The sequence below is a fragment of the Melozone crissalis genome, unplaced genomic scaffold (assembly GCF_028551555.1).
Source record: "Melozone crissalis strain CALT ecotype California unplaced genomic scaffold, PUWL_Pcris_2 ptg000004l_1, whole genome shotgun sequence".
Lineage (NCBI taxonomy): Eukaryota > Metazoa > Chordata > Aves > Passeriformes > Passerellidae > Melozone > Melozone crissalis.
This window is the reverse complement of record NW_026535782.1, coordinates 34041642-34055876: the sequence shown is the minus strand read 5'-3', so window position 1 is coordinate 34055876 and position 14235 is coordinate 34041642. Positions and strand designations below refer to the sequence as shown.

At 33.9% G+C, this 14235-nt stretch overlaps 1 protein-coding gene across 1 annotated transcript in view; it reads left to right on the top strand.

Moving 5' to 3' along the window:
• The window catches only part of CEP290 (centrosomal protein 290), a 48807-nt gene that overhangs the window by 12564 nt on the left and 22008 nt on the right, over positions 1-14235 (top strand). Inside the window, exons 19-30 of the mRNA XM_054271211.1 lie at positions 225-309; positions 1439-1581; positions 1750-1914; positions 2842-2991; positions 3984-4099; positions 5546-5648; positions 6924-7154; positions 8285-8458; positions 9628-9739; positions 10540-10745; positions 12843-12994; positions 13977-14088. Coding sequence (XP_054127186.1) covers positions 225-309; positions 1439-1581; positions 1750-1914; positions 2842-2991; positions 3984-4099; positions 5546-5648; positions 6924-7154; positions 8285-8458; positions 9628-9739; positions 10540-10745; positions 12843-12994; positions 13977-14088 — 1749 coding nt within the window. The remainder of the gene's footprint in view (positions 1-224; positions 310-1438; positions 1582-1749; positions 1915-2841; positions 2992-3983; positions 4100-5545; positions 5649-6923; positions 7155-8284; positions 8459-9627; positions 9740-10539; positions 10746-12842; positions 12995-13976; positions 14089-14235) is intronic.

Here is a 14235-nt window from a genome sequence, read left to right as displayed (position 1 = left end):
CTATTCCAGCTGCTGCATGACCCAAGAGTACATATTTCGCTATGGACAGTGTTATATGGGATACACGTCATGTAACTATTCCAGTGAATCCATTTCTGTTCCTATTTAGGCAAGAAATCAGTATGTGCATGGGAAAATTTTCATGAATGCCTATTTTAAATTTGAAAAAGTCTGGGACTAAAATATTAAACTGCTAAAATTAGATTCTGTGTTTTTTTCTTTAGAATGAATATCTTGCAACTGAATTACGTGAGAGAGAGAGAGATTTGGAGAAGAACAGGACTGTAATGGCCAAATTTCAATCTAAATGTGAGTTGCAGCCTGTTTTAAAACTAGGGAACATTATCAGGTACCTATAGATAGTTTGCTTATTTAGTTGTTCTGTTTCTGTAATTGTGATCACAAATATCTGACTTGTAAAAAAAAATCTTGAGTTTATATTAGTGTATATCCTTGTGTCTATGTGTAAATATACATTTGTGGTGTTACCAAAGCAGTGATAGTACATGAAACATAGTTTATTCACACTAAATACATTAAAATGTTATCTTTCATGTTTTTCCTTATTGATTCAGAACTAGTAAAGTCTTTAAGTGGGTGAGTAATCCCACTTGTAACAATTATACAACTTGTGTAGCTGTAGGGCTTTTCTGGCTGAAAGGAAGTATTGGGGAATTAGTGCCACTTGCTGCTTACATATATATCTATGTTAGCTGAAGTGCACTGTTTAAATACACAGAAATAAAAATAATTCTAATTTCTCTGGACAAGAAGCTTAATTTTTTCCTCAGAAAATGTGAATTCTTAAAATTCTTTTTGAATTTTCAAAATAGACTTGGTGAAACTACTCAAGTTTTTGCAGCTCACTCCTGGGTGTTCAGGATGAGTAGCGATATTGTTTGAATGCAGAGAATGTCCTGACAGGTTTGTTGTGGTTTTTTCAGTTTTCAGACCTCTCATTTTTGCTGGAAATTGGAATTTCATTGAGAAACTACAGGGGGTAGGAGTCTAGAGACTCCTTGACAGCCACATAATTTAAATGCTCCTTTTTTCTTATTCTGGAGAAGGAATTCAGGCAATTCTTAGATACTTCATTGTTACACACAGACATTTCCAACACAGCTGTGTTTCTGAGCTGGTAAAAGTCAGGCTACTAAAGAAGTTTAAAGTGAAGTAAACATTGAAGACTGGAAAGTTCAGTAAAGTTACTTGTGTCTCATGAAGCTTTTTTTTTTTTTTTGATATGTCATCACATATTTCATCTCCCAGATATTCCTAGCAGCTCTTGATTTTCATTTCATAATTGCTTATGCCTGTGCATGTATAACATGAACATTCTTTTAATGCTTCAAATCAACAAGAATCATGATGAAATATCCTAGGAAACCTTAAATCATTTTTTCAGTGCTTTTTGACAGATTTACAACTTTTATTGCAGTAAAGGAGTTATCAGAAGAGAATAAACAACTTGAACAAGGAATGAAAGAAATATTGCAAGCCATCAAGGAAATGCAGAAGGATTCTAGTATGAAGGGAGGAGAAACAGCCTTAATAATCCCTAGTCTGGATCGCTTAGTTCATGTAAGCTTGCCTTCTAAATTATTATTTAGCTTAGTAGGATTTACAGGGATAACATGTTATGCTTTTTGCTGATTTCATGTACTCTAAACTTGAGGGCTCCAGTTTACTCTGAAAAAATGAAAGCTTTTCTACACTTTTTCTGTGTTAATTAACTGTTTACTGCATTAGGCAATGGAGTCAAAGAATTCAGAGGGGATCTTTGATGCTAGTGTACACTTGAAAGCCCAGGTTGACCAGCTTACAGGACGAAATGAGGAATTGAGACAGGAGCTAAAAGAGACTCAGAAGGAAGCAACAAGTTTGTCTAATCAGCTGGCAAGTGCCAATGAAAAGGTATATAATTTATTTGATATAATTTATTTCCAACTTCAAAAGTGGCTGTTCCGATAATTTAGAACAATCCACATGATCTATAAGACACTGGATTCAGCTTATTGAACAGTGTCATTGTACAAATCTTACTGAAATTTATGTAGTGGACCAACTAATTTTTCCTTTTTAACTTCAGATCTTAACTCTTCTTAATGTTACTTTATCCTTGCAATATTAAATCATGTTAAACACCAAGCATGCCTGTCTTCTGGGGAAAGCTGTGTCCAAAAAAGCTCACAGATCTGTTTCTTCAAAAAAGCCAGGAGTCTTACATTTTTTATTTATAAATATGTAACAGAAATTCAGTGATTAAAATGATGAATCGTTCTTTAAAGTCTTATATCTTGTTTTAAGTTGTACAATTTATTCTGTGGAATGGTTCTTCCAGGGAAGGAATGATGAATGAAATATTATCTCACAAGAAGCTAAATTTAAATTTGCCTTTTATCACAGCTTTGGTGACAAACTAATCCTCTAAAATAGTGTTAGAAAACCAGAGAGCTTTTAAATTAAATGAAAAGGCAAAGATTTATTTAGAAAAAACTGTCAAATAGCCACTGCAATAATTCTTTCCATAACTTAATCTTACTAAAGGAGTAGGAATGCACCATGTTTTAAACAATTGGGAATAAAACTGTGATAACATGTATAGTTGTCCTGATTGCTGGGGTAATTTGAAAATTTGGATTGATTTATTATGCATTTATTGATTTATGAAATCATAGCATTTTTTAAAGGATATTTTAAGGAGTATTAGAGTGTTTTAGAATTTAAGTGAAATTATTAGGTTGTTAATAACAACTGATGTAGCAGTACATTTTTCATCATTTTTTTTTAATCTAATAGCAAGAGCTACTACTTTATGAGAGTTTTGTATCCTGTCTTTAGATTGAACAAATGAAAAATGAAATTTGCTTACTACATCAGTCAGAAGGTGCCAATATTGTCTTCCAAACAGTGAATCTTCCAGAAGGAATGGCTCCTTCAAGTGTTAATACAATTAATTCTCTGAATGAATATATAATACATCTTACACAGGTAACTCATATATTCCTTGAAATAAAGAGTATTTGTAACATATATCTAATTCCTTTCAAGTCCAGTAGAATGCCATGTATGGACATGAGAGATGTCTCCAAAATTATTTAGGTGTTCTAGCATCTACTAAACCCTTTGGGATATTCTGTAATTTAAAGCTGTAAGTATTGTGCTGTGCTGTAAGCCTGAAAGGCAATGGCTAACTAAGTGGACAGCAATTCAGATTTTTTTATGTTTTAAATCTGAATTTCGATCTAAATATTTGCCCACTCTTCCTTCTACTTCCACAGTTACACTCTTTCTATGAGAACCTCTCTCTTACTGCTGTCTGGATTCCACACCTGAGTCTGCATGTGCAAATCCTACCTGAACAGTTTTTCCCTATAGAGCCAAGGTCTCTAGTCATTTACTATATGATTTTTCATTCCGTTATTTGTCAAAAATACATCGACAATTGTTAATAAAGGCATGAATGCATTGAAACCAATTCCAGTGCTTCCCATGGGAAGCATAGCAAACAGGCATGTAGTAATGAAGAACTATTTCAGAATTGGAGTAAAAAAAGAAAGTTACCTTTTATTATTGTTAATTTATCTTTTTCTGTCTTTGATAATTTTTTAATTTTTTCATTAGAAAATATTTTTTCAATTCTGTGTGCTTATAAAGTAGAAGAGTATTCGAGAAAATGCCCCTTGCCAGTTAGACATTTAGATTTCTTTGTGAGCTAGTGTTTTGAACTTTGAGGGCTGAAACTTCAGTGCAGGCTTTGTGTTCTCTTTCACACCAATTAATGTGAATGCTGAAGCTCATTGGATTTTTTCATCTGTTGCTTCTAAAGAAAATGCATATTACATATTCATAGTTCACACAGTTCATGGCAGAAGCATCTATCATGAAAACACAAAGGACTGCCATTTTAATTAAATTGCTAGTTTCATGTTTAAAACTTACATTAATAATATATGGTTTTTTATTTGGAAAATAATAACTAGGAACTGGAAAACAAAGAAAAGTTGCTTAAACAATTAGAAGATGCAGTGGAGGACTACAAGCGAAAATTTGCAGTAATTCGTCATCAACAAGGCTTGCTGTATAAAGAATATCAAAGGTATTGCTCTCTTTTCTGAATTATGAAAGTTCAATTATCTTAATATTTAACAGTCTTGAAAGAAGATTTGCTACTGTGGTGGATTTCTTTGGTTAATGTAATAAATGCTGCCATGTTTGGATATGGACTCCATGCATTTTCTTTAGTCCTATAAAGATTCAGAAAACCATCTTCTGTTGTACTCTTCTCATTTTGCATGTTTTATCATGAAGATTTCATTGTGCTTTCTACATCTGATATCTTACACTTACTAGAACCTGGTATGATGGTTATTAGCCTCATTTTCTTTTGCTTTCAAGTATGGGTTCTAATAGGTTTTTGGGAGTGGAGAGGAGGGAAGGGAAAAAAGGAAACTGCTGTCCAAATACAGTCAGAGATCTCTGAAAATTTCAGGTTGTCAGGATTTTGTTGTTGCTTTTCTTTTGGACTCCTTTTATATGCTTCAGTGAACCTAAATTCCATATGATTACTCTTACGGTCAAAAAAATTTAAAAGATATTTTCATCTGTTGGGAGGATAGGGATGGATATGATAATTTGGATTTTTCAATTAACAAAGTGTTGGCTGGATACTCTCTGGATTGGGATGAACAGTCACCCAGATGGCTTCTGGAGTAAGGGTTTAACTTTTCAGAAACTTCTGTTTGTTCTTTGAATCAATTAAGATTCCCAGACAATGTTATCTTTTTTTTAGGCATTAAAGAGACAGTTTTTATTGAAGGCTGTAATATACTGCCTCATTTACTACTAGGTGACATATCTCCAATATCCAATGGGAATAAAATGATGATTCAAGGTTTTTTCTCTAAAGCTGGTACAGATTGAAGTTACAGAAGGAGATTCTTTGACTTGACATCCCATTAAATTGACTTTCAAAGAATTTTTTTTAATTCTCCTCCATTTTACTCCATTATTTAAGAAACTTAGATACCTCTTTGGAGAGAAAATACCACTTCTAAAATACCCTTGATGAACCATTTTTTAAACTATCCTAAACTGTGCCGTATAGTCTATAGGAACTTCCTTATTAGACATGTATGAAAGATCATAGTTGGTTTTTTTTCTCTCAAAAATATAAATAAAAATGAACAGAGGAGAGTAGTTTGGGCCTAAGTGAAGCTTAATTAGCTGAATCTTTTTATGTTTTGGGTGTGGTTTTCACTGAAAAAACAATGGTGGGAAATTACATCCTTTAAGCATCAATAATATACATTTGAAGAACAAATAAGACACTGAAGAATTATTTTCATCATTTAACCAGCTGTAGGCTAAACAGAGGATATTGTTTTTCAGTAATCCAGCTACAATTTATCATGTGCTTTTCAGATTGTATTACTTCTGAAAGTAAGTACCTTAGTTTGCAATATTTCGGAATTGCTTTTGAAGTACAGTTTTAAAAATCATCAGCTCTTTCATTATAATAAATTAAAATTTGGTACTGTTTTAGTCAAAAAGAAAACTGGCAAAAAGAATCAGAAAATATTAAAAAGGAAATGAAAAAACTAGAAGAGCAAAAAGAAGAGGATGCTATGAAGATAAAGGCATATTCTGTAAGTAATTTTGTTACTTTCAATTTTCAAAACCATTTTAGGACATAGAACAGAGGTTTTAATACACTACTCTTGTTTATTAGATGGGGAAAATGTGTACACACACCTCTTGTGCCTGTCCCAGGGTGCTGTGTATGCATGGGGGTGCTCCAGTGTTGTGTGTGCCTGTTGGCCTTCCTGTAGTCTACTAATCCATGCACTGGGGAGAAACCACCCCAAGAGGTCACATCACTCACCTGATGAGGTGTGGATCCTTAATTGTTCCACTTAGTACCCCCAGACCATTATCTGGAGTGCTGCGGTGTGGTGTCCACCAGGGAAGATACAGGGACAGTGGAGAGGCTTCTGGAGCTGAGCTAGGTTATGAGTGCTGCATTATAACCCTTTCTGCCCTTGCTGTTAGAAGTTTTTATGCTTTTTTAATGTCAGTTTTCAAGCTGACAACTTCAAATAAAGAAGTCTCTAATTTTGTGGTTACCCTTCAGCCTGGTTAATGGTGATCTTTCTCTTCAACATTATCGGTTTTGAGGAAATGCCTTCTAAGGCAGGTATTCTGTTCACACCCACTCTTTACAGCCACACTGCTCCCTGAACAGCAGTTGTTACCCAGGCTGTTTGACTGGGAGGAGGTGCATGCAAACAAGCCCTTGGAAAACACATTGGTTTACACTAAGAATTAAGGTTATTACTTTCAGTTTAGTCATTATATATAACTGTTAATGTATATGAATCAGTGTTTCAGAAAAACAGGAAACAATTCATCTTTTTACACATGCATGCAAACACGTGTGTCACACATACACATAAATGTTACTATGGAAGGAATCCTGTGGTTTTTTACTTTACAAGTACAGGTTTGATCTTCGAAGTAGAAGAGTATTAGGGTTCGTTTGGAGCCACAGGACTTCTGTTTTGTTTAGAAAATTGTTCCAATGCAATTTTTTATTCTAGTATAAATGGGAGGACTGATGAGAGTGAATGCAGAGGACCATTCTTGTTCTAAATTGTGAAAGTGTCAGCATTAATTAAAATTCCAGTTAGTCAGTCAAATGTACTTAGCTACTGGTTTTGAAAATTCATCATTTTCTTAGAATACTGTATGTTTGAGCATATGTTGAGTGTGTGTACATATTTTATTAGCAAAAAGAAATTATTTCAGACAAATTAATGGAATTTTTCCACCTAGATTAAAAAATACACAAAAAATCTTGTGTATGTAGTTGTGCTTTACCATTCTTATGTACAAAGGTCTTATTTTAAAAAAATGTTTTACAGAATTTACTCGATGCACTTCAGATGGATCCTGATGAAGCAAAGAAAGTACTTGCAGAAAATAATAGGAAAATAACTGTTTTACGAGTTAATGAAAAATCACTAACAAGGCAGTGTACCACTTTACTTGAAATGGAGCGGCACCTCAGAAAAGAAAATGATAAACTAAAGGGTGAAATAACAGATATGGAGACTGCAGTTACAGGGAAGATTGGAAACTTGCAGCGATTCAAGGTATAGTTTATGGCAGTAATAGCACACATTTTTTATTTTTACAGTTGGCAAAGAAATACCCTTTGTTTTTAAATGGAGTTATTACTAATTTCTTGAATGCATTTTCCAAAAGCCTTTTAATTGGTGTTACAAATCTTGCAGAAATATTCTTTGTGTTTATATAAGTACTGTGTCCTGGACAAGCTCAGTAAGTGGATCCATGTGAATCTCATATTCACAGTGCAAGGTGCTGCACTTGGGTCAGGGCAACCCCTGGTACCAATCCAGGCTGGGGAATGAACACATGGAGAGCAGCGCTGCTGAGAAGGACTTGGGGGTGCTGGTGGATGGGAGGCTGGACATCACCCACCCATGTGTACTTGCAGCTTGGAAAGCCAAACACATCCTGGGCCGCATGAAAAGCAGTGTGACTGCTGTGAGGAAAGGCTGAGAGAATTTGGATTATTCGGACTGGAAACAAGGACGCCTCTGTGGTGACCTAAATCTGGCCTTCCAGTATCTGGAGGGAGCCTGCAAGAAATATGGAGAGAGACTTTTGGCAATGGTGTATGGTGACAGGACAAGGGGGACAGGCTTCAAACTGAAGGAGAGTAGATTTAGATTAGATATTAGGAAGAAGTTCTTAGCTATGAGGGTGGTGAGCCCTGGCACAGGTTGCCCAGAGAAATTGTGAATGCCCTGTCCCTGGAAGCATTCAAGGCCTGGTCGGATGGGGCTCTGAACAAGCTGGTCTAGTGGAAGGTGTCCCTGCCCATGGTAGAGTGGTTTGGAACTAGATGAGCTAGTGCAAGGTGCCCTTCCAACCCAAACCATTCTATGATTCTTTGATCATTGTATGAAACCAAATCTTACCTTTTGGTCTTGCAGGTTTCTAGGGCCTGCATTCATTTTACAAGATACATTTTCACAGTGCCTGGAGAGGCGACTGTTGATAAAATTACCCAGAGTTGGAATATCAGAGAAGTTTTGTCAATGTTTATTGCAGGTGATTTTTGAAGGTGAACAGTAATTTAGAAAAATTAATTAATACCTAAAGCACTGTATTAAGTATTATTCTTCTTACATGGAGTAGTTTTATGTTTAAATTTCTAGATGACCTTAGTAACCTATTGTGTTGATTATTTTCATAGGAAATGGCTAGCTTTAAGATTGCAGCTCTGCAAAAAGTGCTGGACAGTAGTGTGCCATTGTCTGAGCTAGAAGTGGCCAATAAGCAGTACAATGCATTAACTGCTAAATACAGGGAGATGTTACAAAAAGATAATTTACTTGTGCAACGGACAACAAACATGGAATACACAGAGGTAATGTTTGTGTTACATTTTAACCCTAAGGGGAAAAAATGGGCAGACAGAAAAGCATTTCCTTTTGGTTCTTTGTTTATTTGTTTGTTTGCTCTTTAAACTGAGCTTTGGATGTGTTCTCTCAGAAATTACTTTTAGTTCTTTAATTACTAAAATGAGACAGGCGGGAAGAATGTTTGCTATCATCTTCAGTTTTGGAGGTCATAAGGAAAGTAGAATGAATGTAAACACTTTGAAAGCTTACTCTCAAAGTATGTGCTCTTACTACTTCCCAGCTTTCCCAGGAATGAAATGTTTAGTTCCAAAAAGTGTAAAGCTTTTAATTTTACTTCCATAAAAGAAGCCAAAGATTGTTGATAATGTACTTGCAAAATATTGTAAGTACTGCAAATATTTAACTCTTCTCGTGAAACTTTTATTCTGAAGTAGAAGGGAGTTTCTTCTCAAGAACTGTGAAGTTGGCTTCAAAAATATGTTACTACCTCCCACTTTTCGTGGGTGGTAAAGAATGAAGGACTCCTGTGTCTATTTTATGGAATTTTGTGTGTATGAAAACTTGCATTATCTATTTCAGCAACTTCATAGAGCTAGAGAATAATATATCAACTAAAAATGTGTCCAGAAAACTAAAAGTGAAAATTAATATAAAGCATCCAATTTGTTTTATTGGTTAATGTGGAAATTTGTATTTCTACTTGGAGGAGTGAAAGAACATTTACAAAAGCAACATTTGCCATCATATTGAATGCCTAAAGGAACTAAAAGAAATGTGATCTGTCTCAAAGAGGTATTAATGTGCAAGAGGAAGTATTCTTTGTAGGATGAAGTACTCCAGAAGTATTTCTTTCCCACTGTTAATGAGGTGCTCAGTATGACAAACAAAGATTTTCTCATCTAATTCTAGCAGCTGTAGGAATCTCAATTGCTGGTAATAAATATTCACAGTATTCACTAGCTGTGACAGGAGGATACAGAGGACAAAGACTAATACTTTTACACTTTACAAATATATACACTTTACAAACATATAGTCTTATGTTGCCATATATGTAGATTAGGGGTCGCACACAAGTAAAGTCTGTTTATCTAAAAGATTTCATAGATACTAAAGATGAAATCTGCTACAATGAAATAGTTTGCTGTTATGTTGCAACTTTTCTGTCATATAGCGTGAGAATGAATCCCTGAAAGCGCAGATATCTTCATTGAATAAGGAACTGGAGATCACAAAAGAAAAACTTCACACTGTAGAACAAGCTTGGGAGCAGATGACTAAACTGGGCAAGTATGAAAGTTATATTGTAACATTAAACACCAAATGGTATATCCTGTATAAAAGTAATACTTTAAAATATTTTAAAATGGATGTGTCTTAAAACAATGAAAATAAAAAAAAATCATAACTATTTTATGTCATTCAGTAGTGATGTCCATTTTTGTGCTGAATTTTTTTGTTTGTAAGTTTCATTTGACTAAAAGCAAGTTCAGTGTTTTTCTAATGAAACTCTTCCACTTTGACTTTCTTGGGTTATTGGGTCAAGGGGTATTGGGTCTAGGGTTTAAAATCTTTTAACACAACATCTCCTGAATTTTTTTTTCTTAATATGGTCTAACTTTATTGTCTGTCATGGTGTTTCAGAGTTTGTTAAGAAAGTGAGTTCATTTTGCTGGTTTCATGCCTTGCAACGAAATATTCTTTCTTAATGGGTGGGGTTTCTTTCTATAGATTTCATTCCTATTATTCAGCCCTGTTTCTTTTACAGATTTTAAAATAAATTTCGTGAAGGTTTGCCAGTTGTATTAAGCATAAGGTGAAAGGCTACATTAAAAATAGCTATCAGTCTCAGTAACCATGGTTGCATGGTTATTTATCAATTATGCATTCATAATTGATAGTAGTATTTTATTCAAATTGCATACTTTTCAAACATGTAGTAAGGCCAGATAACCATGCATCCAGATATTGTGTTAAAATTTGCTTGACACAGATAAAGCAAGACTCCTGTTTGGTTTCATGGAGGAAATAATTTTCATAGTTGAATCAGTTTGTGTATGTCTAATTTAAATATTTTTTCTTGTAGGGGATGACAATGCCATGGACAAAGCCACAAAAGCAATAACCAACAGTGAGATTTTGTCCATTTCTAAAAAAATCACAATGTTGGAAATGAAGGAGCTAAATGAAAGACAGCGAGCAGAGCATTCACAACGAATGTATGAACACTTAAGGAGTACTGTAAAGCAAATAGAAGACCGTAATTTTGAATTGGAAACAAAATTTGCTGAGGTAAATCTGCTGAGATTTAACAACCTAATTTGTTACATCTTAAAAACATAATTTTGAGCTTTTCAAAAATGATTTATATCAATAATACCAATTTTTATCAATAAATGTGTATAAATAAACTTATGATGCAAAACATAGTTTTGTAGACTTTAAGAGCTGCAATTTTGCATATGAGAGTCATTGGTAGAAATAGAACTAATTAATTTGTCAGTAGTTTATTTTAAAATTTTGTTGATAATACAACACATGATGAGCATCTTGACAGATAGTTTCCTAGTTTTGTCAGTGGTCTGCAAGAAAAAAGTCTGTTCCAAAACTGTTATTTCTTTTGTCTAATCCATATGATCTCTTTTTCTTATAATTTTTTCATTATAATTACCAATTATTCAAAAAAAAGGTTAGAACTTTACATCACTTGTGCAAATGATAGGGTTGTGATTCTGTTACAGACTGGCTACATCCTATGCCACAAGTTTTCTATATTACAGATATAGAAGTCATATGCCATTGAAGCTGATGAAGCTCAGTATTCCTGGCCTATCAGTCTTAAGCTTGTTAGGTTTTTTTGTCCGCACTATTTGTTTTTGAATTTTTTGTAGAAATTTATTTTTTACTAGCAGGAGACTTTATTATAGTTTCTACAATAAATTTATCTATGGGAATTGTACAGATTTGTTCTTGTGACATTACTGGTCTATAATTTCAGCACAAGGGCTGAAAGAGAATAATTGATAGGAATGAAAACAGATTGTATTAATTTCCACTCCTTGTCCTTTGCTAGAGTGTAGTCTATTTTAGATTGCTGTTGGGTGACTCCCTGTTTCTCTGTTGTTTTAGTTATGTTTGTTACATGGTTTTGATTTGATTTAGTCTGGGAGATGGAGTAACTGAAAGTGTATAAATCTTTTCAGCAGTGGCATTGCTGAAGCCTTTTCTGATGGGATGGGTTCTTTTATTTCTATAAGGAATGCTTTAGGTGATGCACCCTAGTGTCACATTTTTCATATTCTCTTTTGTATATATTATTTGTCTTGTGATACTTTTATACTTTAGGTCCTTCATTCTGAGTTGATGAATGCCTAATGCCATTCTTTATTACTAGTACCTCTGTATCCCTTTTTGCCCCATTTCTGTCGTTCCATGACATAGATTTTCTGTTTCATATACTCCTGTTGTCAGTACTTCCTAACCTGGTATAATTGCTTTTATTGTTTGAGAAAGAGATAACAAGATTGTGCGGACGTAATTAATGAAAGCTGTAAGTACTACCAGTTTAAGAACTGATAACTAGAAGTCCACTATACATTTTTTAAGTCATAAATCAACTTCAGCATTCTACTTTTAGTTTTCTAGATACATGAGGATACCCTGCACTTCTTTTTGTTTATTTAGGAAATCAGTTATTTTTTTAAGAAGAAGTGGTATCAGAATAATGGGCCACAACTATATGTACTGATTATGTCCTGGGACTTCTCTGTGTTAGGATTAAGATAGATTAAGATTATTTCTTTTAATGCTTTTTGGTTTGAATTGAAATATTGGTTACTCCGTATTTGATAATCAACTTGAAAAATCAGACTGCTCGAAAGAATGTCATTTAATTAAGAAAGGATTTTTTAGAAGGAATAAAAGAGCACAATATTATTGTCAGTCTTGGCATTTATAACCTCTGTTATCACCAATGCCAATATTAAAAGACAGCATATAAATATATAAGACTGTTCATTTCCCAAAGTGTTTAAAGTCTTTTTTTAAATTTGTTTTTATTTTTCATTTTAGTTTAGGAGCAAGTTATTGCAGTAATGGTTTTAAGAAAAAAAATTCACTAATGAAAATTGTATTTAGTTTAGAATCCTTTTTTGTGCCAAACTGTGTATCCATTGCTATGTGCATGGAATCCTGCCAACAAAAAAGATGTTTAAGCAGAGAGTAAGGGAAACTGGGTTTTGAACACAACCTCATCACATCTTAACTGTGTTTTGTAATGACTGAAAAAGAAAAAATACTTTTGGTGCTGCTATTTCATTGCTGAGTTTGAGCAGTTATGTGCTTAGGATGCCATTTTGTTTGTTTGTTTCTGGTTTTGATTTTTTTAAGCTCACCAAAATCAATCTTGAGGCACAGAAAGTGGAACAGGAATTAAGGGATGAACTGTCAAAGAGTGTAAGTAAGGCAGTAAGTGATGCAGATAGACGACAAATTATGGACCTAGAGAAGCGTGAGATGGAGCTCAAGATTGAAGTATCAAAGTAAGTCTTGCATTTATAAATTTTGAATTAAGTATATGTTCAGAAATATGTGAAAATTCAGGCATACTAGTCTCACATGATACATTACTTGTGAATCACTAACATGCAATTTTCAATGCCTGTATTTTTGAGCATATATACATGCCAAATTTAGGATTGAAAATGAAGCATTTAATTCCTGACTATTAAGAATGCAATTTGTTTCACTTTAATTTGAACAAGGAATTAAGTGCTGGCTGGGATAGATAGGGTAAGTGTGCAATTAGATACTTACACTAGTATTTTTGCACTTATTAAAGTTGATTTTGTTTCTGTGCCACAACCCCTGTTCTGTATATGAAAATCTTGTAGAACTGATTGGAAAGCAGTTCTTTCTTTGAAAGACTCATATCTCAAACATTAAGGTACAGTAGGTGCGAAGATTTACATTTACTTAGAAGAGATTAACTTTGCAGAAATTGGTGCTTTTTAGCTATGTTGGTATGAACATTTGTCTTTGAGTAATTAATGTAATCCTGTTATATGCCTAAACCAAAAAAAATCTATAGGGATACTCGCAGTGATTTTTGGCACTGCAAGTAAGTTATTAGATTTGGGGAAGCAGAGAAGGGAATTGAGAATGAAATGTTTTGAGCATTTATAAAATGTTGAGTATTTCTATCCTGAAGTAGGAGAGAAATAGAGGACAGAGATGATTAGGTCAGGTAAAAAACCCATGTCATTGTTTTCCTGGAGTAGGTTACTGCTAGCAAACCTCTGTATAGTGTATAAGAAAATGTCCTGTGAAAAAGTTGAGAGGCAACACAGAAGAATTTTCTTAAACAGAACTCTAAGTAGTAGAGAAGAGTATGCTGAAAAGAATGAAATCCAAATATGTTTTGATATGAGGAAACATAACTTTTCTTAGTATCTTCTATGTAGAAAAGCATAATAGGTTATTCACTGGTTTCAAGTGACACAATTCTCTTGTTTTCCCTGGAAGGTTAAGAGAACTGTCTGATGTAGCACGAACACAAGTTGAAGCTCTGGAGGCACGCCAGCAATACAGAGATAAAGAAGTGGAATATCTTAGAATGCAAATTTTAGATTATCAGGTAAAATTTAACCTTTATTAAAACTGCAGTTTGTACTCCTTTTTCCCTGAAGTGAGAAGAAATGAAGTAATTTTGCAATGAATTAGAAAACAGCAAAAGTATTTCAGAAGAATCTCAGCAAGCTAGTCCTTGTAGTGCCCATACCCT